The sequence below is a fragment of the Palaemon carinicauda genome, chromosome 33 (genome assembly GCF_036898095.1).
Source record: "Palaemon carinicauda isolate YSFRI2023 chromosome 33, ASM3689809v2, whole genome shotgun sequence".
Lineage (NCBI taxonomy): Eukaryota > Metazoa > Arthropoda > Malacostraca > Decapoda > Palaemonidae > Palaemon > Palaemon carinicauda.
The window spans coordinates 6,490,512-6,518,058 of NC_090757.1; the positions used below are offsets into that span (position 1 = coordinate 6,490,512).

General features: G+C 37.3%; 1 protein-coding gene across 1 annotated transcript in view; it reads right to left on the bottom strand.

Moving 5' to 3' along the window:
* The window catches only part of LOC137625829 (sterol O-acyltransferase 1), an 88,177-nt gene extending 63,463 nt beyond the window's left edge, over positions 1-24,714 (bottom strand). The window contains exon 1 of the mRNA XM_068356716.1: positions 24,545-24,714. Within this exon, the coding sequence (XP_068212817.1) occupies positions 24,545-24,635 (91 nt within the window). The 5' untranslated portion in view covers positions 24,636-24,714. The remainder of the gene's footprint in view (positions 1-24,544) is intronic.
* Positions 24,715-27,547: the final 2,833 nt, after the last annotated feature.

The following is a 27,547-nucleotide window of genomic DNA, read 5'->3' on the forward strand; positions in this document are numbered from 1 at the left end:
AGAGAGAGAGAGAGAAGAGAGAGAGAGAGAGAGAGAAAGAGAGAGAGAGAGAGAGAGAAAGAAGAGAGAGAGAGAGAAAGACGAGAGAGAGAGAGAGAGAGAGAGAGAGAGAGTATAAGCATATATCTGCGTTCAAAACTAAGTGATACTACCATTAAGGATTTTCTTTTAAACAGTTTCAGTAGGATAAGTATTACCACGTTTGAGGCCGTCCTTTATATATACATATTATATATATATATATATATATATAATATATATATACATAATATATATATATATATAATATATAATATATATATAATATATATATATATATACATAATATATATATATATATATACATATATATATATATATATATACATATATATATATATACATATATAAATACATTATATATATACATATATATACACTATATATATATATATATATATATAAAATTATACATACATACATAAGAAAAATCACAAGAACTATTTACAAGAGAACCCCCAAAAGCTCTCTAGGTGGAGTTACCATATTAGGTCACTTAGCCGCCAAGAACGAAGAGATTAGTATAGATTGGAGGATTGCATGGCGAAGGACGACAGACTGCTTGACTCCTCTGATTACCTAGCACTGCAGCATGCAAGGTCAAGAACAAAAACAATGAAAAAAATGTCAAGCAAATGCAAAATAGTAATGAGTATAAATGGCAAATCGTTCATAAAGACCAAACAAGAGATGTCCTTTCTAACATACAATTTTTTTTATGTCAAATGATTCCTTGATAGGTATAAAGGGACATTTTAAGAAAATTAATATTATGAAATGTAAGAGATTGGATATAAAGGCAAATATAAGTATCAAACAAGGTAGAAATCATAAAAAATTACCTAATCTCGTGTTTAGATTATACAAGGCAAGTTACAATGAATCATGGGAAAATAGAGTGAACTGTTTTGGGGAATAAGAAAATTTGGGGCAAGTGTGGTCAAGTCAGGTCAAAACAGCAAAATATAGGTCAATTAGTGAAAATGTTTCAGGGTAGAAAAGGTCGAGTGGAGGACAGGACAAATGAAGGAGGTAATCCAGTGAAGCAAGAGGTCAAATTAAAGTAAAGTTGACGAGGTCATGAGAAGGAAGAGGTCAAGCGAATTAAGTGGTCAACTAGACGAAGATATCAACCAAAGGAGGTCCTTTGATGGAAGAGGTCACATGAATAAGGCGTCCACAAAGGGCATGTGGAGGTAAGTGATCCACAGAAGTCACAAAGGTAGTTATCCACAGAGGTCACATAAAGGTAGTTATCCACAGAGGTCACATAGGGGTAGTTATCCACAGAGGTCACATAGGGGTAGTTATCCACAGAGGTCACATAAGGTGGTGGTCAACAGAGGTCACATAAGGTGGTGGTCAACAGAGGTCACATAAGGTGGTGGTCAACAGAGGTCACATAAAGGTGGTGGTCAACAGAGTGCACATAAAGGTGGTGGTCCAATGAGGTCATAAAAAGGTGGTGGTCCACAGTGCACATAAAGGTAGTGGTCCACAGAGTACACATAAAGGTAGTGGTCCACAGAGTGCACATAAAGGTAGTGGTCCACAGAGTGCACATAAAGGTAGTGGTCCACAGAGTGCACATAAAGGTAGTGGTCCACAGAGTGCACATAAAGGTAGTGGTCCACAGAGTGCACATAAAGGTAGTGGTCCACAGAGTGCACATAAAGGTAGTGGTCCACAGAGTGCACATAAAGGTAGTGGTCCACAGACATCAAATACAGGTAGTGGTTCACAGATCATATGAAAGGGGCGGCGAACTCGGTAAAAAGGTCAAAAGAAGGGAGATACCAAATGTGGGTGGTCATATGAAGACGATACAGTACAGTCGTGGGAAGATCCTAGAAGGAGAAGGTCCTTCCAAGGGAAAGATGAAGAAAATCAAGGGGACAAAATGTTATGTGCAAAAGCTTAAAGTGAAGAAGTCAAAGGGAGAAGTCGGGTAGAAACTAAATTAATTCACGGAAACATCAGAAAAAAAAACGGGAATTGGATCCAAAGTATGAATCAAATATTGATCAGAATATGATATTTACATCTTTCGAGAGATATATTATTATTATTATTATTATTATCATTATTACTACTTGCTAAGCTACAATCCTAGTTGGAAAAGCAGAATGTTTATAAGCCCAAGGGGCCCCAAAAGGGAAAAAAGCCCAGTGAGGGAAGGAAAAAAAGGAAACTACTGAAGTAATTAATAATTAAAATAAAATATTTTAAGAACATCAGCATTAAAATACATCTTTCATATATAAACTATAAAAACTTTAAAAAACAAGAGGAAGAAAAAAATAAGAATAGTGTGCCCAAGTGTACTCTTAAGCAAGAGAACTCTACCCCAAGACAGTGAAAGACCATGGTACACATGTTTACTATAAAGCAAAATTCTGACTTTGATGAAACCACTTTACGGGAAATAAAACAATGGCCAATTAAAAAACCCAAGACAGAATATCAGACACTACCACGAAACTGTAAAATGGAAATTTCAAAGCCAGAATTTCCTTTGGTAAATACGGTTTCTGCCCAACACCGGATGTAAAGCAACATTGCTCCAAGGATTTTGTTGGCCGGAAACTAACGTTCTCCTCTACGCGCGTATTCTTAGAGAAAGTAGATCTAGGAAAGAAGGAAATCTTGAGAAACTAACCAGGTGCATTTGCACTGGATGCAATTACGTCAGTTTACCAACGAAAGACAAAACTAGAGGAAAATAGTTTTTAAGAATAAATAACTTAAGTGCACTCGTACCAGAAGAGCCAAGTTTACGTTGGTTTAAATAACCTGGTTTAATGTGGTTTCACGCTTAAATAAAATTAAACAACTATTTTCCCTTATTGAATGTTTACCTTGATCTACCGGATAGATTTGGCAAATATAATTTCCAACTGGCTCACAACGAAACAATTGCATTGATGAATGTAAGATAGATTTAAAAGTAAGCAAAAGTCTCCCAACCGACCTGATTTTTAGGTAGTTAGCAGTATATGATAAAACTATATAAAGACCAATTTTACTAGTAAGTGATAGTAAATTATGTAATTGGCAGCTACAGAACGAACGAAATTTTTAGTAAAATATATGTAATAAGATATATGTAATTGGAATCACTAAATACAGATCTAAAGTAAATCGAAGACAAAAAAAATGTGATGGAACCTGCTATCTAACACCTCAAAATGAGGAGCATACGTCATTATATACGATAACATTACTCCCCTCAAGCCAGGCAAGAAATGATTGACACTATTTCAGAAGTAGGCTGCTCATGACATTTGGAGAATGCCATACCTATCCAGCGCATAGATAATTCATCTGAAAAGAGCTACCTCATTTAGTAGCATTGTGGTGGTAAATTGTATTTATGAACTTATTCTTCATAATAGCTTGGGGAAAACGCCGTAGTGCCCAACGGTACGCCTACTGTAGAATACAACTTTTTTCGGTACTGTATAATGTATATTAACACACACACACACATACATATATATATATACATATATATATATATATATATATATATGTGTGTGTGTGTGTGTGTGTGTAATCATCATCATCATCTCCTCCTACACCTATTGACACAAAAGGCCTCGATTAGATTTCGCCAGTCGTCTCTATCTTGAGCTTTTAATTCAATACTTCTCCACTCATCACCTCCTACTTCGCGCTTCATATTCCTCAGCCATGTAGGTCTGGGTCTTCCAACTCTTCTAGTGCCTCGTGGAGCCCAGCTGAACATTTGGTGAACTAATCTCTCGTGGGGATTTCGAAGAGCATACTCAAACCATTTCCATCTACCCCTCATCATGATCCCATCCACATATAGCACTCGAGTAACCTCTTTTATGGTTTCATTTCTAATCCTGCCCTGCCATTTAACTCCCAATACTCTTCTGAGGGATTTGTTCTCATATCTACTAAATCTATTGGAGATTGCTTCATTGTCATACCATGACTCATGTCCATAGAGTAACACCCGATCTCACTAAACTGATATATAGTCTGATTTTTATATGTAATTTCAGGCGATTTGATTTCCAAGTTTTATTTAACCTAGCCATATTCTGATTTGCCTTTTTCAATCTTTCATTAAACTAGAATTCTAAAGACCATGTATTGGAAATCATTACCAAATGGGAAGATAATGAGGTATATTGCCCTCATATAATACACTTCTATATTTTCACTCTTAGTTTCACGAAGTACATTAAGACAGTACTCGATTTCATACCATGTTTCTTATAGCGTAGCCATATCAGGGATGGTAATGCAATTAGTGATATCTCATGTCTTTGATTCACAATATATTTAAGAAACCTCATTGAAGGAAGTCCTTGGGAGTGATATCTTGTGAATAAGATGGCCAGAGAATTGGGGCATCCTTTGAAATCCACCAGTCTGGAAATGTTTCAAGAATCCACGAACTTCCAAACACCAGTGTGTTGGGGGCACCATCTTGCTGGAAAAACTGGGTTGCCAGGTTTTCTAAATATGAAAACACCAACTTTTAAACAACAGAAGCTCTAAAAAGACCAAACCATTAGTAGAAAAAGGACAAATTATGGCATTTATGGCTGATCAATTTTTTAAAAAGGCCAAATTGAGATATTTGGCACGTAAAAAAAGCCAGAATTAAGGGGTTTGGCCTCAAAAAGGCGAATCTGGCAACCCTGTGATGGTTGATGGAAGGTCATCTAGTTTTGGTGCAATTTGAGGTAACGTCCCTGACTGGTGAACGCCAGACTGGGGTTCGAGTCCGGCTCAAACTCGTTAGTTTCTTTGGATGATGCAACCTCACCATCCTTGTGAGCTAAGGATGGGGTGTTTTGGGGGGAACCCTATAGATCTATCTGCTGAGTCATCAGCAGCCATCGCCTTGCCCTCCTTGGTCATAGCCTGGGGAGAGAGGAGGCGTTGGTGCTAAATCATAATGTCTATATGGTCAGTCTCCAGGGAATTGTCCTTTTAGATAGGGATATGCTACTGTCCCTCGCCTCTGGCATTCACGAGTGGCCCTTAAAACCTTTAAAAGGTCAAGGTAAACATCTGATGTAATTGATGTCTTGTGGAAGAAAATAGACCAATGATTCGATTGTACTGGATCCAGGGCATTGTCCTTTTAGATAGGGCAATCCTACTGTCCCTTGCCTGGGGCATTCACGAGTGGCCTTTAAACCTTTAAAAGGTCAAGGTAAACATCTGATGTAATTGATGTCTTGTGGAAGAAAATAGACCAATGATTCGATTGTACTGGATCCAGGGCATTGTCCTTTTAGATAGGGCAATCCTACTGTCCCTTGCCTCGGGCATTCACGAGTGGCCTTTAAACCTTTAAAAGGTCAAGGTAAACATCTGATGTAATTGATGTCTTGTGGAAGAAAATAGACCAATGATTCGATTGTACTGGATCCAACACCACACTGAAGTTCCCCAATCACATGAGGATCATATGATTCCCAGGTTCTCGCATTATGTGTTGTCTCATCCCGAAAACAAACTCGTTTGAAGAACATTCCGTCTTCAGACACTCGTTCTAATATGTTAACTGCAAACTATTTTTTTTTTCCATAATTATAATATTGCTCAAGTGATGTGCTTGGCCTGTAAGCAGTAGCGCTTTGTAAGTGTACAATCACAGGTTAATATATATATATATATATATATATATATTATTATTATTATTATTATTAAATGCTCAGCTACAACCCTAGTTGGAAAAGCAGGATGCTATAAGCCCAGGGGTCCCAACAGGGAAAATAGCCCAGTGAGGAAAGGAAACAAGGAAAAATAAAATATTCTAAGAATAGTAACGATATTAAAATAAATATTTCTTATATAAACAATGAAAACTTTCAACAAAACAGGAAGAGAAACTAGATAGAACAGTGTGCCCGAGTGTACCCTCAAGCAAGAGAACTCTAATCCTAGACAGTGGAAGACCATGGTACAGAGGCTATAGCACTACCCAAGACTAGAGAACAATGGTTTGATTTTGGAGTGTCCTTCTCCTAGAAGAGCTGCTTACCATAGCTAAAGAGTCTCTTCTGCCCTTACCAAGGGGAAAGTAGCCACTGGAGAATTACAATGCAGTAGTTAACCCCTTGGGTGAAGAAGAATTGTTTGGAAATCTCAGTGTTGTCAGGTGTATGAGGACAGAGGAGAATCTGTAAAGAATAGGCCAGACTATTCAGTGTCTGTGAAGGCAAAGGGAAAGAACCGTAACCAGAGAGAAGGATCCAATGTAGTACTGTCTGGCCAGTCAAAGGACCCCTAACTCTCAAGCGGTAGTATCTCAACGGGTGGCTGGTGCCCTTGCCAACCTAATATATATATATATATATATATACACACACATATATATATATACACACACACATATATATATATATATATATATCTATCTCCTACTCCTACGCCTATTGACGCAAAGGGCCTCAGTTAGATTTCGCCAGTCATCTCTATCCTGAGCTTTTAAATCAATAATTCTCCAATCGTCCTCTCCTACTTCACGCTTCATAGTCCTCAGCCACGTAAGTCTGGGTCTTCCAACTCTTCTAGTGCCTTATGCTTATGTGTGTGCGTGTGTGTGATTGCGTGTATGTATATATATATATATATATATATATAAAATATATATATATATATATATATATGTGTGTGAAATAACTGATGATATTAAATGGTGTTTTCTTGGCAAGAATAATGCACGAAGAGATTAAAGTACTGAGAGAGAGAGAGAGAGAGAGAGAGAGAGAGAGAGAGATACGGCTCTATCACCCTACCAGCCCCCCCCCCCCAGACGACCCCCCCCCCCCCCCCCCCCCCAATCAGCTGATTGACAGCTCCCAACCGTGAGACGATATTCCCACCTGAGGAATTCCTTCAAAGATCCGGAAATGAAAGAATTATGAGCCACACACACAACACACACACGCACACGCACACACACACAAAACATAACATATAATTGCTATTATCATAATCTACCAAAAGCGCGAGAGAGAGAGAGAGAGAGAGAGAGAGAGAGAGAGCCGTCTGGAAATTCCGTCGATGGAGTTAGCGATTCAAAACGTCTTCAGGGAAGTTTTTCCCTTCGATATCTCTGGATCCTAGAGAGAGAGAGAGAGAGAGAGAGAGAGAGAGTTCATTTCGGTTATCATTCGTGTTCCTAAATCTTAAAAATTTCTCCTTTTTCTGTAGAATCTTTTCTAGACTTCATCCGGGGAAAGAAATGTCACAAAGGAATATTATATGGAGAAATTATTCATTTCTCAGAAGAAAAGAAAGGTGAATAATAAGATAGATAATATAAAACAAGATGACAAAGAAGAGGAGGAGGAATTTCCCTGAAGCAGTTCGAAGAGTCTTCAGAGGCTTCAAGGAATGAATGTGTGTGAGACTCGGAGCTGGGAGCGGATTCTGAGGGTCTCTGGGAGATCACCTTCTGTTTCTTTTTTATTTTTTTTTTCAAAATAAGGTTGGTCGAAGGAGAACTATCTGGTAATCTAACATAGATTTCATGATGTTCAGTATGTACCAAACAGCGATCAACACAATCAGGAAAGCATTCAACGGAGCTTTTGGAGGATTATTCAACGCATCACACCTTGCAGCTGATCTTCAGGAGCAGCATTCGGCGTGTGCGAGCTATTTCATGGATCTCGAAGGACAAATGAAGGAAATTCAGGATTCCTTCGGATTCAGGATGGTCTCTTGGCTACTGCCAAAGAGGATTGAGAACCCTGAGGGCGGGATCGGAAACGTTCCCGTCCTCCAGCGACTGTTGTCCTCCTTCCCTATGGTCGGAGGAATTTGGAAATCACGGCAGGATATTCAGTTGTGTCAACTGAAGGTCCAGACTTTGGAACGGAATCTGGAAACGCTCAAGACTGATCTGAAACCTATTGAAATTCTTGGGAAATTTCTCCCAGACTTCGTCACTGGAACTGAGGATGGAACTATTGTTCCCCAAATGAGTAGTGGCAATTGGTTCCGTGTTGCTATGGTAGGTATGTTTGTGGCTGGAAATGTCTTATTGTGGAAATTCTTGTCCAAAAAGGAGGAAGAAAAGGAACAAGCAGAGTTAGGTAAAAATGTTCAACTGGAAATGGAAAAACAAATTGAATTTTTGGACAGAGAACTGGAGAGTGTCTGGGAAGAGGTCCACTCTAGATGCCAGTTGGAATCTAAATTGGAAGAAGAGAAAAAAGAGCTGAAGGCAGAGATTCAACGTCTCTCCAACGCTATGGAAACTCTTCAAAAGGATAAAGAAAATGAAATTGAAAATTTCTCAACCAAGATGCAGGATCTGCAACTAACCAACGAACAAGTAAAGAGTGAACTCTCTAATAGAGAGATTACAATTGGCGATCATTTAGATGATTTAACTGAGAAGGACCACAAAATTTCTGGACTAAATGATCAATTGGAAAAAAGTTCACGGGGAAAATGAAGCCCGTGTTAAGAGGGAATCAAAACTTGAGAAGGAGATAGAGGAACTGAAAGTAGAGACTATGTCTCTCCAACAGAATCGAAACTCTTCAAAAGGATAAAGAAAATGAAATTGAAAATTTCTCAACCAAGATGCAGGATCTGCAAATAACCAACGAACAACTAAAAAGTGAACTCTCTAATAGAGAGATTACAATTGGCGATCATTTAGATGATTTAACTGAGAAGGACCACAAAAATTTCTGGACTAAATGATCAATTGGAAAAAGTTCACGGGGAAAATGAAGCCCGTGTTAAGAGGGAATCAAAACTTGTGAAGGAGATAGAGGATTTGAAAGTAGAGACTCTAGGTCTCTCCCAAAGAATTGAAACTCTTCAAATTGAAAAAGAAATCGAGATTGAAAAATTCTCGACTAAGTTGCAAGATCTTCAGGACACCAACGATCACCTAAATGAGGAATTATCTGATAAAGATGCTTCCATCGGAGAATATCTAAATAAATTAACTGAGATGGAACAAATAAATCTTGACATGTGTGACCGACTAGCAAGAGTTGAGGATGAAAAAATAGCCTCTATTCATTGGTTGGAATCAAGATTCAAGGATAAGATTGTAGAATTTGAAGAGATTATTGGAGAGATGAAAACAGAGAAAGAGAGGCTGGAGATGAGCTTGACTGAGGCTAGAGTTAATGATTTGGTCAGGAATGGAAGGTACAACTGCCTCTTAGAGGAGTTAAAAGCTCTTAAGGAAGAATATTCACATAAATTTAGTGAGATGGAGCAAAAAAAATCGTGAAATGAGTGAGGAACTACAAAAACTTGAGGGTGAAAAGGTGGCCTCTATTCATCGGTTGGAATCTGTATTTGAGAAAAAATTGACGAACTGGAAGATACAATTGAGAAGCAATTGGGGATTATTGGAGAGATGAATACAGAGAAAGAGAGGATGGAGATGAGTCTGACCGAGGCTAAAATGAAAAACTTGACCAGTGAGGGAAATTACACAAGTTCAAGTACGGAAATGGCAAAGGAGACGATCGTCCAAATAACAAAAGAAAATGTTGGTTTGAAGGATGAGCTGCTTGCAGCAAATGAGATCACCTCTTCGCTCAAGGAGGAACTTGAAGGGAGAGATAAGAAGAAAGAACTGAACAGACCTGGAACGAGGAAAGTGAGACTTAACAGGTCAGGTTTAGAAATCTTGACCGAGATGGATGGACAGAAGGAAGATGTCCAAAAGGATGTCAGTGTCAATGAAGAGGAAGTCATAGTAGTTCAGGCAGCAGAGGACCTGGATTCCAACGGACATAAGGAGGAGAAGGAGGTCGTTGGAGGGCCATCTGGTGTGGGTCAGGTGCTGAGCTGACTGCTAGCCGCCAAAGAGGCTCTCCCTGACAACAACCACAAGGAAGAGCAGAAGCTCCAAAAGGAAACTTCTCCCAGTGAAGAGGAGGAGAAGGAGGAGGAGGAGGGGAAGGAGAAGGAGGAGGAGAATGAGAAGGAGGAGAAGAAGAAGAAGGAAGAGGAGGAGGAGGAGGAGGAGGAGAATGAGAAGGAGGAGAAGAAGAAGAAGGAAGAGGAGGAGGAGGAGGAGGAGAAGGAGGAGGAGAAGGAGGAGGAGGAGGAGGAGGAGGAGGAGGAGGAGGAGGAGGAGGAGGAGAAGGAGGAGGAGGAGAAGGAGGAGAAGGAAGAGGAGGAGGAGGAGAAGGAAGAGGAGGAGGAGGAGAAGGAAGAGGAGGAGGTGAAGGAGGAGAAGGAAGAGGAGGAGGTGAAGGAGGAGAAGGAAGAGGAGGAGGTGAAGGAGGAGAAAATTGCAGAGAAAAAAACCTGCTCGCAAACTTATCGTTTTTGACCTGGAACCTGAGAAGCCCAAAAGGGTCTTCTCATCTCATATCACCTTCCAAGGTGCAAAGGTTGGAGCTAACCCCACAAGGGACTATGCCCTAAAGGGGCACGTGACTGTCGCCTTGGATGTCCCAAGGAAGTTCCACAGAGCCATATATGGAGTGGAAGGAAAGACGCTGATGGAAATCACCCGGCAGAGTGGCGTCAGCTCCATAGATATGCCAAGAAGGCACGAATACAGTAATTTGATCACCATCAGTGGTACCATTGGGTATGTTCAATTAGCAGCTGATATTATCGATAGGCTTCTGAGGAGACTTAACGGTTATTAAATACTTCAATCAGGGAAAAAAAAAATAAAAAAAAAATCTAAAAAAAAAAAAATAAAAAAAAATCTGGAAAAAAATGAAAAATGAATATATATATATATATATATATATATATATATATATATATATATATATATTGTTCATTTTGAAATTGAAAGGAAAATATATTTTGTTTATAAAATGTGTTTTTAAGTTTAATTTTAGTTTATTTTGTGAGGAAAAGGAGATTTAGCTGAGTTTTGCAGGACCACAACCAGGATCTTTGGCCTGAATGACTACCCACCTTAAAGGATGCTTGGATGGACAGCCCAGTTTGAGGGATACAATGCTTAATTATCCAGCTTGTACAATGCTTGGAATAATCTGGAGGACTGGCGCTGCAGACAGAAGAAACCTGGTAGATTCTAGTATGCTTTGTATCTTGATGGATGTGTACAAGCCATTTGTCAAGTGTACAAATGGTCGGATATCTAGATCTATTCTTCTGGATGCCCACTTTCAGGTGGTTCTGGGGGAATAATCTAGAATACCGGCTCTGTAGAGGGAACGAGCTAGGCTTCTTCTAGTGTGCAGTCTTGTCCTTATAGGTTGACGCAATATAGTTAAGCTGGGGAAGGAAGCTGCATCTCTGGTGAGGTGTTCATCCAATGGCTACTGCATGGCTGAGAGCAGAGTCAGTTTTGGTTCTAACGACGATTGGCTTAATTGCCCGACCACATAAAGCTCTGCTTAACTGCCCGCCCAAGTGATGCTCGGCTAAACCGCCTGGCCAAGTAATGCTCGGCTTAACTGCCCGGCCACGTGATGATGCCCGGCTTAACCGCCCGGCCAAGTGATGCTGCTCGGCTTAACCGCCCGGCCAAGTGATGCTGCTCGGCTTAACCGCCCGGCCAAGTGATGCGGCTCGGCTTAACCGCCCGGCCAAGTGATCCTGCTCGGCTTAACCGCCCGGCCAAGTGATGCTGCTTGGCTATTCCGCCCGGCCAAGTGATGCTGCTCGGCTAAACCGCCCGGCCAAGTGATGCAGCTCGGCTTAACCGCCCGGCCAAGTGATGGTGCTCGGCTTAACCGCCCGGCCAAGTGATGGTGCTCGGCTTTACCGCCCGGCCAAGTGATGCTGCTCGGCTTAGCCGCCCAGCCAAATGATGCTCGGCCAAATATGCTCGGCTTAACCGCCCGGCCAAATGATGCTCGGCTTCGGCTTAACTGCCCGGCCAAATGAAGCTCGGCTTAACTGCCCGCCCAAGTGATGCTCAGCTTAACTGCTCGGCCAAATGATGCTTAAATGCTCAGCCAAAAAATGCTTGGCTTAACTGCCCAGCCAAATAATGCTCGGCTTAACCACCCAGCTAAATAATGCTTGTCTTAACTGCCCAGCCAAATAATGCTCAGTTTAACTGTCCAACCAATTAGTGCTCGGCTTAACTGCCCAGCCAAATGCTTGGCTTAACTGTCTGGTGAAATAATTCTTGGTTTAATTGCCGGGCTTGAATATCATGGGACACGATAGACTACTTACAGACTAGTTGGAGTAAGGAAAGTTGGCCAAAACCTATTTCCCTATACAGGGTTACCTCTGGCACGGCGTAAAAACCCGTAAGTTTAAAGACCAGAACACTGAAATAGGTTTCTTTTCTTCTTCATGCTAGTCAACTATAAGTCCTCAATTATCAAAAAACATTGATGATGTACCGATGAATTTTGAATGTCGTCTTCTGACATGATTGAATACTGATTAGCTAGCTGGAGTAAGGGAAGTTGGCTGAAACCTATTTCAGTATAAAGGGAGCTAGCTCTGAAGTGGCGTAAAAACCCGTAAATTCAAAGCCCAAAACACTGAAATAGGTTTCGAGTTGCTTCTCTTCTCCAACCTAGTCAACTGTCATCAATTATCAAAAGATATTCATGATTTACTGATTAATTTTGAATTGTTTAGAAGATAAAAAAAAAAAAAAAAAAGAGGAAGGAAGAAAGGAGGGTCGTGGGAACCAAGCCTGCAAACATTGAAGTAGGCAAAACCCACCTGATGAGCCCTTTGGTTAGGGTGAAACCCTTAGGCATCGACCACACCGGGAGCGACTAGCGGCAAGGTTAGAGGCAAGAGGTTCCAGCGGCAAATCGAAACGTATGGTATCGTATGCAGGTGGCCACATTGGAGACGCGAGAAGCCTCCAACCAAGATGGAATAAGATAAGGTGAGTTACCTAGCGGTCCCGTTTTCTACACTCACGCGCATGACGTCACCTGGATAGTTCAGCCAGGCGACATATAGGTGGGAAATATGCAGTTTTTTTTTTCTTCTTTTTTTTTAACAGGCGTTCTTGTTTTCTTTTGCGTTGACAGATTCATAATGGTTATGTTTGTAATATATGGTTGCTCCAATTCTTATAAGACCACTATAACTGTTGGTGGTGAAAAGTAAATAGATTTTCCCGTTTCCCAAAAGATGCAGAACTAAGTAAGAAGTAAGTGAATATATGCAAAGAAAAAGATGGTATCAATGCCAAATATGCAGTAATTTGTTCGTCACATTTCCAACCCAATGATTTTTCCAGAAACCATAGGCACGAGTTGCTCAATTGTTGCCCTAAGACTGCCATACTGACATAAAATCTTTATAATAATGTAATTACTATTGGGGTTCGGGTAAGCCTATCACTAATATCTCGTCACTTTAGTTTCATTTACTAGGCATATGTTGCATTTAGCATTTTGGGCAACTAGGTGAACTGTATATGAATAGGCTCACTTAAAAAAAACACGAGAATATATGGATATATCAATCATATTCCTCATCCAAGTAAATATTTAGCTACGATGGGAAGAATGTTTCTGAAGATATGAGAGAGAGAGAGAGAGAGAGAGAGAGAGAGAGAGAGAGAGAGAGAGAGAGAGAGAGAGAGAGGAGAGAGAGAGAGAAATTTTACAAGAAAATTTTTCGTATGTATAAATACTTTTATTTAAGCTTCAGATTATAATAAATAATAAATTTTGTTGCTTCGAAATTTTTGAAAAGTTTTCGTCTCGGCAGAACCACCCCATCTAATCAACTTGATTCAAAATTATTTAAAAGACTATGGTTTTCAGGTTGGAGATAAAATCATTATCTCAAAATCTATGTAAAACATCGTACCTTTATCAGTAAATAATCTCAAAATATACTACAAAATTAATGAGTCACTTGAACGTGTAAGGTTATAAACGTCAATGTGAGAAACAGCAGTTCAGCTACTCACTTCCTTAGTGGCTTATTACATCAAATTTTGTAGTAACAAAGGCTTATTGAAATGACAGTTTTGTAATGAAACATCGGATCTTATATCTTTGATTTTTAGTTGGTTTGGCTTGAATAACTTGTAAATGAAGTATGTCGTAAAGAAAGGTAGAGGTACTTTCTCGAACTGTCCACGTCAAGTTGAAATAGATGCTATATTTTGTTATTAATGCTAAAGTGAAAGGCAAAAAGGTTTCGTCCCATTAAAAGGATTATCGTTTAACACGTTGCTTGGTCTGTAAGGATTACAGTTCTTGATGACAAGACGGCTATGTCAAGACACAGTCGAACATCCCTTTTCTTACATAAGACAAATTGGTCATTGCCACGGTCATCCGTAACCTTTGGAGTTTCAATATATACTACGGTTATACATAGTAGGTAAAGAGAATAATCAACGAGTTAAGTTCTTAATGTTTGTAATAATGATGAAGCTACTGTACATCTTGTGTCATTACAGAGTGCTTAAATATAAGTGGTTCATGTCAAAGGTTAAATATTGCTCCCAATCATCTAGATTCCGAGTTATATATCTCTGAGTGTCTCATGAAGCACCTTCTTTCTGTTAACAATGAGACCGAGGCAGGAAAATCAAGTAAAAAATTTAAGAGAGATAAAACCTGAAACACTGATAGGATATGAGTCCTTAAGTTCTTTGATGGGAGGGTTCGTGGCTTTTAAATTTAGAAATAAGTATACATCATTAGGCTCAGTTTATGTAGATGAAAGTCAATAATAGGATATCACTTGTAAAGAAAAAGGCATTATATAAGTCATGTAATCATTTTAGAGAAAATCTACAAATATGCAATATTCATTCAAAATTTCCCATGGCCATGGTCTAAAACCAGGAGTCAAAGCCGTTTCATATCTTATTGATATATTCAAAGCCACCGATATTGATGTTCCCGAGGAGGTAATGAGATTTTTATTATTAGAAGTTGGCTGAATTTTAGAATAGAAATAAACTAAGAAGGAAAATGTTTATAGCAAAGTTGTGAAAAAAAGATAAAAGAAATTGTTCAGTAATATTGAAAATTTATTTCATTGAAACGAGAGAGAGAGAGAGAGAGAGAGAGAGAGAGAGAGAGAGAGAGAGAGAGAGAGAGAGAGAGAGAGAGAGAGAGAGAATGATTATATTAAGATTTTTAATGAAATATAGGAATAAAGCTTTTGTCATGCGTGAATTTTTATTTCCATTGCTATTATATTCCCTACCATAATATGTATTTTGGTATTATAGTCATAAAGACATTAATATCAGCCTAATTTCATAAATGCAATGTCCGGAATCCAAAAATAGGCACAAATAATAAGGCTGTTTGTACAGGACGGCTCTCAAATAAACGCTCGGAACTCTCCAGGTGACGTCACAGAGCACAGCCAAGCTCCCGGCACCATGCGCGGTAACTCACCTTATCTTATTCCATCTTGCTAGGAACCGTGAGACCATTCAAAACCCTTACAGCAACGGGGAAAATACTGAGGTTACAACTTGAAGAAAATTGTAGTAGTAAAGCCTACAGTAGGTCTATGCCTACAACTGAGATATAGGCCTATAGTTTCTATTCTCACTATAAATAAGTATTTTCAAAACTCAATGGCAAGCCTTGAAAAGTTTCTTAAAATGATCACTAATTTCAAGCCACGAAATCTGATATATATATATATATATATATATATATATATATATATATATATATATATATATATATATATATTATATATATATATATGTGTGTGTAAAATTTTGTGATGTTAAAATTCCTGTTAATTTTTACAAAAAAAAAAAAAAAAAGACAAACTGAAATTGGAAAACTTGCGTTGTTTAATTCCCTCTCGTTTAAGCATGAACAAAACAATATCTATATCGATGTCATTCGTTCCTTGGAATGTTGGCCCATTGGCAAAACCAAGATACCTCTGTCTATCTCAGCCAAATCCGGCCTAATCTTATTCTGGGAGTCTTGCAATAATGGGCCGATTTGTATCCTTTCTTGAAATCACAAAAGACTTTTTAATACTTTTCTATGTTGGGCAACAACTCAGTTTTCCATCCGGCAATTCTAAACAATAGGCCCAGACTTGAGTAGGCCTACTTAATTTCGAAAGTTTCGACCCAGCCCCAACCAATAAAAAAAATAATCCTAGCTAACTTTCGTTTTTCCCCAGGTATTACCTCATTTTCCTTGGGTGCCGAGATTTAAGGGAAAATGGTACTTGCCCCTCAACTAACTATCAAACTATTATTATTATTATTATTATTAATATTATTATTATTATTAAAAGTAGTAGACTAGACTTGACAAAATATACAGACCATGAAATATACAGAAAAATAATACGATGAGACATCATTATCTCCGCCATCGAAGTTGGAAGGAGGTAATTAATGTTTTACCCTCTATTTGTGTGTTTATTTATTTGAGTATTTGTTTGTGAACAGCTTCCTGGCCACTATTTTAATCGTAAAGTAATGAAACGTGCACTGATTAACTGTGATGTAACAACTTGGACATTATTAAATTTTGGTTGTTAAACAAAATAAATAAAATATTTCGAATACTTTCACACACACACACACACACACACACACACACACACACACAAAATTCTTGGACACTGATTTCAGAAAATGAAACAAGAAGTCTTCCGAAACAGAAAAGATCTCATTAATTTTGACGAACGTATCTTTGCTTCCTAATTTAAAGTTACATTGGCGGTAGCTGGCAACGGGATAATGTATCATTGAAATACACCACAAGAGATGTAAGAATATCGTGTTTCGGAGAATGGGGAGGAAAAAGTGATTAGTCCAGTGTTGCCAGATATGGGGGATTTATCCCTAGATTTGTGAATTTTGTGTGTCTCATGGGGATATTCTGTACAAATTTCTATGTAGAAGAAGCAAAGATGAGTAAACCTTTATATTGTTGCAATTAGTTTGCTTGCACTGACATAAAGTATAGTGAGTAATCTCTACAATAGTAAAGCCTACATGATCAGAAGAGAATATAATTGTGGAAAATGGGAATTTTCAGGGATTTTCTATCACGAGTTTTAGGGATTTTTAGACTAACCATCTGGCAACACTGGGAAAAACCGTCATGGATTTGAAAGACTTAGAGCGCACGTGTCTTGTAATTACTGTAAATTCGATTTCCGTTATAATTCAAACTTGACCAAAGCATAAAGTATCATTAACTACTTGCAAAGTTCGATGGTTTGTTATTCAATTCGTGTCTGTGTTTATTTCAAATAATGATGTTGCAGTGAAAGATCATTCATTCGGTACTATACATTATATTTCAATTAGTATGTAGTTAATACTTTCGAAATAACCGTCTACGTCATAATGAAATTGAGAGGGTTTGTGTACATTATCAGCATACACCACAATATGGAAAATATTAAACCAACTGCAATAGCCTTTCTTATATGAAGATAGCTCAGAACACCCTAAGATATGCATGTTTAGCGCACCCATAAAATATACGATGCGTAGCACGCCCATAAGACCGTATGAAGTTCAGCACACCTATTATTCTGTAGGAAATTTAGCATGATTATATGATGTTCATAACACTAAGATGTTTACCACACCCATAAGACTATAATGATGACTACCCCACCTAGAACGTATGGTAAAGCTGTCAAATCAACTTTTTTTTTTTTTCAATATGCAGAAGACAAGCAAAAAAAGAAAAAAAAAAGACCCCAGTCAAGGTTAAGAAAAGATCCAGGTCAATGTAAAAAAAAAAAAAAAGCATAGGGTGAAACAAGACCCAGGCCAAGGTAAAACGGAAAGAAAGACCCAGAACAAGGTAAAAAAAAAAAAAAGACCCAGGGCAAGGTTAAAAAAAAATAGAGCCACAGCAGGGTAAAATAGACCCAGGCCAATGTAAATAAAAAAACCCAGGGCAATGTAAAAAAAAAAAAAAAGCCCCAGGGCAAGGTAAATAAAAAAAAGACACGGCAAGGTGAAAAAAGACACAGGCCAAGGTAAAAAAAGAAAAAAAGGCCAAAGTAAATAAAGACCCCAGGGCAAGGTGAAAAAATAGAGCCAGAGCAGGGTAAAAAAAAGACCCAGGGCAATGTAAATAAAAAAAAAGACAGGGCAATATAAAAAGACCCAGGGCAAGGTAAAACAAAAAAAAAAGACACGGCAAGGTACAAAAACACCCAGGCCAGAGTAAAAAAAAAATGCAAAAGTAAATAAAGACCCAGGGCAAGGTGAAAAAAATAAAGCCAGAGCAGGGCAATGTAAAAAAAAAAGGGCAATGTAAAAAAAAGACCCAGGGCAAGGTAAGAAAAAAAAAAGACACGGCAAGGTACAAAAACACCCAGGCCAGAGTAAAAAAAAATGCAAAAGTAAATAAAGACCCCAGGGCAAGGTGAAAAAAATAAAGCCAGAGCAGGGCAATGTAAAAAAAAAAGGGCAATGTAAAAAAAAGACCCAGGGCAAGGTAAAAAAAAAAAAAGACACGGCAAGGTACAAAAACACCCAGGCCAGAGTAAAAAAAAAATGCAAAAGTAAATAAAGACCCCAGGGCAAGGTGAAAAAAATAAAGCCAGAGCAGGGCAATGTAAAAAAAAAAGGGCAATGTAAAAAAAAGACCCAGGGCAAGGTAAGAAAAAAAAAGACACGGCAAGGTACAAAAACACCCAGGCCAGAGTAAAAAAAAATGCAAAAGTAAATAAAGACCCCAGGGCAAGGTGAAAAAAATAAAGCCAGAGCAGGGCAATGTAAAAAAAAAAAAGGACAATGTAAAAAAAAAAAAGACCCAGGGTAAGGTAAAAAAAAAAAAAAAAGACACGGCAAGGTACAAAAACACCCAGGCCAGAGTAAAAAAAAAATGCAAAAGTAAATAAAGACCCCAGGGCAAGGTGAAAAAAATAAAGCCAGAGCAGGGCAATGTAAAAAAAAAAAGGGCAATGTAAAAAAAAAGACCCACAGCAAGGTAAAAAAAAAAAAAAACGACAGGGCAAGGTGTAAAAAAAAAGACCAAGGCCAAAGTAAAACAAAAAAAGGCCAAAGTAAATAAAGATCCCAGGGCAAGGTATAAAAAAGACCCAGGCCAATGTAAAAAAAAAAAAAAAGGCCAAAGTAAATAAAGATCCCAGGGCAAGGTATAAAAAAGACCCAGGCCAATGTAAAAAAAAAAAAAAGACCCAGGGCAAGGTAAAAAAAGACAGCAAGGTAAAAAAAGACCCAGGCCAAGGTAAAACAAAGGCCAAAGGAAATAAAGACCACAGGGCAAGGTGGAAAAAAAATAGAGTCAGAGCAGGGTAAAAAAGACCCAGGGCAATGTAAATAAAAGAAAAGCCCAGAGCATTGTAAAAAAAAGACCCAGAGCAAGGTAAAAAAAAAGACAGGACAAGGTAATAAAAAAAGACCCAGGTCAAGGTAGGAAAAAAGGCCAAAGTAAATAAAGACCCCAGGGCAAGGTAAAAAAAAAATAGAGTCAGAGCAGGGTAAAAAAGACCGAGGACAATGTAAAAAAAAAAAAAAAAAGACCCAGGGCAAGGTAAAAAAAAAAAAGACCCAGGGCAAGGTAAAAAAAAAAGACACAGCAAGGTAAAAAAGACCCAGGCCAAGGTAGAAAAGAAAGGCCAAAGTAAATAATGACCCCAGGGCAAGGTAAAAAAAAATAGAGCCAGAGCAGGGTAAAAAAAAGACCCAGGGCAATGGAAAAAAAAGACCCAGGGCAATGTAAAAAAAAAAAAAAAAAAGACACAGGGCAAGGTAAAAAAAAAACCGGGGCAAGGTAAAAAAAAAACCGGGGCAAGGTAAAAAAAAAAAAAAAAAGACCCAGGGCAAGGTAAAAAAAAAAAAAAAGACCCAGGGCAAGGTAAAAAAAAAAAAGACCCAGGGCAAGGTAAAAAGACGACCCAGGCCAAGATAAAGAAAAAAAGGACCCAGGGCAAGGTTAAAAAAAAAAAAGGACCCAGGCCAAGATAAAGAAAAAAAGGACCCAGGGCAAGGTAAAAAAAAAAAAAGAGCCAGGGCAAGGTAAAAAGAAAAAAAGACCAAGGGCAAGGTAAAGAAAAAAAAAAGACCCAGGGCAAGGTAAAGAAAAAATAAAGACCCAGGGCAAGGTAAAAAAAAAAAAAAGACCCAGGGCAAGGTAAAAAAAAAAAAGACCCAGGGCAAGGTAAAAAATAAAAAGAAGACCCAGGGCAAGGTAAAAAAAAAGAAAAAAAAAGAGCCAGGGCAAGGTAAAAAAAAAAAAAAGGACCCAGGCCAAGATAAAGAAAAAAAGGACCCAGGGCAAGGTAAAAAAAAAAAAAGAGCCAGGGCAAGGTAAAAAGAAAAAAAGACCAAGGGCAAGGTAAAGAAAAAAAAAAGACCCAGGGCAAGGTAAAGAAAAAATAAAGACCCAGGGCAAGGTAAAAAAAAAAAAAAGACCCAGGGCAAGGTAAAAAAAAAAAAGACCCAGGGCAAGGTAAAAAATAAAAAGAAGACCCAGGGCAAGGTAAAAAAAAAGAAAAAAAAAGAGCCAGGGCAAGGTAAAAAAAAAAAAAAGGACCCAGGGCAAGGTAAAAAAAAAGACCCAAGGTAAAAAAAAAAAAGACCCAAGGTAAAAAAAAAGAAAAAAAAGAGCCAGGGCAAGGTAAAAAAAAAAAAAGACCCAGGGCAAGGTAAAAAGACGACCCAGGCCAAGATAAAGAAAAAAAGACCCAGGGCAAGGTAAAAGGAAAACAGACCCAGGACAAGGTAAAAAAAAAAGACCCAGGGCAAGGTAAAAAAAAAAAAGACCCAGGGCAAGGTAAAAAAAAAAGACCCAGGCCAAGGTAAAAGGAAAATAGACCCAGGGCAAGGTAAAAGAAAAAAAAAAGAGCCAGGGCAGGGTAAAAAAAAAAAAAGACCCAGGGCAAGGTAAAAAAAAAAATAAGACCCAGGACAAGGTAAATAAAAACCTCAGGGCAAGGTTAAAAAATACCTAGGGCAAGGTTTATAAAAATATTTTAATAAATTAAACAAAACAAAAAAAAGACCCGGTGTAGCAGAAAATTTCCCCCCCCCCAACTGAAATTCCCCCCGGGAAAATTAGCTTAGTATCGATTTCCCCCCGGGAAAAGCAGCCCGAGCTGTTATTCCCCCAGGGGGAATCTCAACCCTAAGATATCACCTCCCCCAACCCTAGGCCATTTCACTCCCTCCCTCCCTTACAGGAAAACTATTTTGATGAATTAAATAATCAACGGTAAGTTTGACAAAATATTAGGAATATATATATATATATATATATATATATATATATATATATATATATATATATATATATATATATATATATATATATATATATATATATATATACAATGCTACGATATTATTAACGTGTATTTTAACGCATTTTTTCATATACCCTTTCACAAAACATAGAAAGGTACAAAAGGGTACAAAACCTAACAAACCCATCTAACCTAACCTAGAAGTTCCCAGGTCACAACCCCTAGCCGCCCCCAGACCCCCTTCCCAGGTCACAAACTTGTACTGGCAAGAGGTATTGTTGAACTGCGCACTCTAAAAACATTAAAATGAAAGAAATTAATGACTTACTTTTATGACCCGGTGATATGGTCTGTTTTCCCCCCGTCCGAAATAATGGTTACCTCCACCAAGCAAAGGGGGAATCTTGGCCCAGAGGGAGGATTATTATGCTGGGACAAAGTTCCCCCGGGGGGATATATATCCTGGGACAAAGTTCCCCCGGGGGGATATATATCCTGGGCCATATTTCCCCGGGGGAATTTCGGACGGGGGGAAAACCAGACCATTACACCGGGTTAAGGTTAGAAAAAAAAAGACCTGGGGCAAGGTTAAAAAGGTCAATGACAAGGTCAAGATGGCTCATGACAAGGTTAAAATACATATGAGAAGGCCATAAAGACCTATGGGAATGTATAGAAGACCAATGCATAGGTAGAGAGAGAGAGAGAGAGAGAGAGAGAGAGAGAGAGAGAGAGAGAGAGAGAGAGAGAGAGAGAATCAGAATATGGCCAAAGACAATAGTTAATACGTATTAGTTAGCCATTTTTTCCATACTTTGAGGCGGTTCCCATACAATTAATCCCATTTTGGTGAGTCAGGGTAGATTATCAGACGAGGTACACAAATAATCACTTAATCAGGAATGATAAATTCCATTACAGTCCAGCGTAATTAAACATTCTGTTACTCGCTGAACATTGATAATACAACATTTATGGTTGAACTTTGCATATTATTATTATTATTATTATTATTATTATTATTATTATTATTATTACTAGCTAAGCTACAAGCCTAGTTGGAAAAGCAAGATGCTATAACATGGAAAAAATAGCCCACTGAGGAAAGGAAATAAGGATATAAACGATATAAGTAGTAATGAACAATCAAAATAAAATATTTTAAAAACATTGACAACATTAAAACAGCCAGAACAAGCAAACACAAAAAAACAGTTAATTGCAGTTGACTGTCAGACAGACGTAAATGGAACTGTATGCACAAATTATATCTAAAAGTTCGGTAAAATGTAAAGTATATCTATAATCTCAAACCAGCACAATGTAAACTTAAAATGTTGGTACTTGTTTAAAAGACCACGCCCTTCATATACTGCCAAACTATGCAAAGCTATTATTTCATCTATTACTTTTCCATAATTTGAAACAGTTCGCCGCATAGGATAAAAGTTGAAATTATAAAACAAAACTATAGAATTATAAGATAAAACTAGCCTGGTTTCCTCACCAAATGACCTGGAACTGACATCGTCAACCAACTTAAGTTCGTGATGCAAGTGTACATTTGCTATATTCAAAATATATACTATATTAAAAATGGAATAATTACTCAAAAGTGTCACTATTTGTGAACTGTATATTTTAAGGACACTTTTGAGTAATTACTACATTTTTAATTTAATATAACTTTTAATATATCCAATGTACACTGGCGTCACGAACTCCATGTTGAAGTCAGTTCTACGTCGTTTAGTGTGGAAACCAGGCTAGTCTTATTTTAGAATTCTATAGTTTTTTTTTTTTAATTTTAACTTGTTTCCCATGTGGTAAATTGTTTTAATGTATGAAAAAGTAATATAGGAAAACGATAGCTTTGCATAATTTGGCAGTAAAAGGAGAGCGTGATATTGTAAACAAATATAAAAATGTTTAGTTAGATTAAAGGCACGAACTTAGCTCAGTGATAATTGAGGAACAACGTACACTTAGCCTAAACACTTTACGGCCATTAGGAAAATACAGGTTACCCAATCTATGGTAGCCGACCGGTACTACAAATCATCCCTTCCCTAGGTCCGGTAAAGGCAAGCGGTATAAATGACTATTTCTTTAGAAAATACAACTCTACTCTAATAAATTGAAGAGAAATCTATCAGAAGCCCTTTGCGTCAATAAGCGTAGGAGGAGATGATGATGATGATGAATTGTCCCTCACTAACTTGAAATGTAATACGAACATTGATCTTGAAAAAACAAAATTAACACTGTAATTTCAGATAGACCATAAACAAGGTTGAAAAGAAAAAAAACTAGTCATCAGTTGAGTTATCTATGTAGTATGCAACAATTATTTATAAATTAAAGCATGACCCAGACTTCTGTAATCATAATTCATAAATTATATTATGACCGACTAAAATGTCCGCAGGAATGAAAACTCCGAAATAAACCCAACAACCACACCCTGTCTACACCCAACATTATTTCATAGTAAACCGATTCCCCAAGTGATAACGCAACTCTGTCCTTTCCGTGTTAAATTTTTTATTTAATAATGAACCATAAACGAATATTTATGGAGGTTTAGACTTTTGAACGATGGAATTAAGCGTTTAAAACCAATACACAAAATAATCGTAACATGTGAACTACATGTCAGTATGTTTTCATGAAAATTCGTGTATTTCTATGTTACAACAATAACTTCTGAATAAAATTCTATGCTAGTCATAAAGGTAATATTACATCATTTATGAAATATCTAAAAGAAAAAAAAATCAATATGACTTCCACGGAATAAATTTTAACTATGTAGTATTCAACACTGATTATTGATACAATCAGTTTATAAATATGAAATCTCATATCAACAATCTTCGTGGTTATAGAAATTTAGGAAAAATAATAAATTCTTGAATCAAGCAACACATGGCTATTGGCAGCCTAATTTGAAGGTCTCACACACACATAATGTGTGTGTATAAATAAATAAATAAAATATATATATGTATGTATGTATATATATATATATATATATATATATATATATATATATATATATATATATATATATATATACACATTCATATATATATATATATATATATATATATATATATATATATATATATATATATATATATATATATATATATATATATATATAAAGATGCAATGTTAAAGCTTAATTGATTAACCAGATCCAGCCAAGACTGAAATAATATGGCAGGTACAGGAATCAATTATTGTCAGCCCAAGCATTGTGGTTTATTGAAGATATCGAATTTTCACAGACTGCTCTAAGACAGCAAATGCCATTTAATTACGCAAATGACCATTCGACTACGTTGCTTACCAGGTGAAGTTACGTGTCCATTCGTGGCTTCATGTCCTAACCGTCTTACGGGCATGTGGTTATCAACATCGTCTCTGCCCTCTTCTGCCATCCTTTCGTTGCCGGAACAGCTGTGATAGATCTTACCAGCTGAACCCGATCTGTCAAACTGATTCTTCTCGAGTTGTCAACTTATCCTTCGAACTCGAACGTGTGACTGTTTGGTTGCCGGTAATTTGGGGGGAAAAATTTCTAAAGATGAAAATGTTGAAAATAACAAATGAAAGTTTTAATTACTTCATGCTGCGTGATATATAATTAACTTATTTTATAAACATATTCTAAAATCATTGACAATATATTACTTTCATCTAGACGAGATTAGCGTTGTTTTATCAACGTACGTCCGCCAGTCCCGAGACTGTCTTACGAAGTTATGTTAGCAATTACAGCACCACGACATTATTGAATGATACATTTTTTTTGGAAGGGGGGGGGGTTAAAATGAAAATTTTAACTTTTTTAAATCAATGATAGATGGCAAAATAATTAAAGAGAATACAGAGCAAGTTGTTAAATAGTGATTTTATAGTAATTTCAGTAGCTTTATTGAATAAATATATTCAGTAATTCATATTTGCATGACTTGCATTGAGTTAAAAGTCATGTGATGTTATTATTGACAGGACAGATCTCCGCTAAATCAATAAATTAATTTCGTACGGTAACTGCGGTAATAGGCATTCAACTTTCGTTTGCGTATTCATAAATAGAAAGTAGAAGATCCTTGTGTTTCAATTATAAAATTACGATTTTTTCCATAATTTCCTCCCCAAGGATAATAAAGTAGCGTAAATAAGACTATAGCAAAAACGTTTGCATGCAGTTTTCATTGGTAGGCTACCTTACCTGATAACGTTTATTTTTTCTTTCTACAATTTCACTTCATTGGGTAAATAAACTCAAAATGCGAAGTCAATGGTATATAAATTGCAATTTTGATTATCGATTAACATACTAGCATCAATTTAGATTAGTTTGATTTCCCCCCTCCCAAAAAAAAATGTCTAGGCCTGCTAGGAGATTAATTAGTAAATGTCTGAGAATTGAGGGAATAGTCCTGTTGTATCAAATTGCCACAGTCATCACCAATATTAATGTAAATATTGATTAGGGTGATTTTATTAGTTTGTCTAACAATTGCCTTGAGTTTTTTTAATTTTTGGTTTCTGAAACTCGCTATTGACGAATTTTCGTTATTGTTTTTTCAAGCTTGAAATGGGTTGGTCCCCTACCTTCGAGAACATATTTTTATCGTTGCTAAGCTACAACCCTAGTTGGAAAAGCAGAATGCTATAAGCCCAGGGGCTCCAACAGGGAAAATAGCAACTTCAATCGAAATACATTATAACACGCTAAAAATCATTTATAAGAATAAATAAATGTTTAATATTCTCAGTGCTATGTTTTTTATTAATGAGAACGGTAAAATTTTTTGGATCTGTTTCTTGTAAAGATAAGATGTGTAGAAATACACACATTATATATATATATATATATATATATATATATATATATATATATATATATATATATATATATATATATATATATATACACATACACACACACATAAACAAATGAGAGTTGGTGGATAATTTCTTGTTACAGTTATTGAATTTCTAACTAGTAGCTTATAGAGGGTACAATAATTGATAGGCTCAGTGAAAACAAGAATGTAGTGCCGGTGTTCCTTAGGACAGTATTTTTGACTATTTATATACTATTTATGCTATATCCGTGGTTGCCATTGAAATCCAGTTTGTTGCTTGTGCAGGTGATGCTACTCATTTGCATCAATCCTATCTCCTGAGTGTAGACCGAGGCTTTCTTATTCCCTTAACAGAGATCTAATAAAATTGGCGTATGGTGCAAATTACGTGGAACGAAGTTAAGTCTTAACAAAACTCAAAACAGCTTTTCTGGCATTGTATCTTTAGGGTTGTGGTGGCCGATGTGGTAACGTCTCTGACTGGTGAACGCCAGACGGGTTCGAGTCTCGCTCAAACTCATCAGTTTGTTTAGTCGCTGGAACCTCACCATCCTTGTGAGCTAAGGATAGCGGGTTTGGGGGAGCCTGTAGGTGTATCTGCTAAGGCATCAACAGCCATTAACTGGTCCTCCTTGGTCCTAGCTTGGATGGAGAGTGGGGTTGGGCGCTGATCATATGTATATATGGATAAATATCAACACAACATCGTGTTCAAAATAGAAATAAATTTCTACCTCATACTTGGGATCGAACGCTAGCCCCTTCTAATGAAAGGCCAGGTCGAAACCAACCATGCCACGAGAGCCCATAAAAGGAAATCTGAACCTGACAATAATCTATCTGTCCGAGGATTTACCTGGTGAGACATCAGTCTCACCAGGTAAATCCTCGGACAGATAGATTATTGTCAGGTTCAGATTTCCTTTTATGGGCTCTCGTGGCATGGTTGGTTTCGACCTGGCCTTTCATTAGAAGGGGCTAGCGTTCGATCCCAAGTATGAGGTAGAAATTTATTTCTATATATATATATAGTCAGTCTCTATTGGATTGTCCGGCTTCATAGGACAATGTCACTGTCCCTTGACTCTGCCATTCATGAGCGGCCTTTAAACCTTAAAACATGCAGCTCCTTAGATATAAAAGGTGTAATTCTTGATTGCAAAATCAATTTTGAGACATATGGAGTCTGAGTTGTCTTTAATAACAAAACAAAATTATTATATTGACAGGCACTCAAGATTTTTGGTGACCTGCCTGTTCTCCGAAAAAATATCAATTTAATCATTGGACACAAACTTGAGGTAAAAAAAAATTTCTTTATCCCCAATCTAGATATTAATCAGACACCATAGTTCAGTGAAGTCATCAAGCATATGCAAGAATCTTCATAATTCTGACCATCCTTTGCTTTCAGATTTTCAATAACATTGACAGTCTTGCCTTCTGTTTAATAAGGGTCAGTACTACACGGA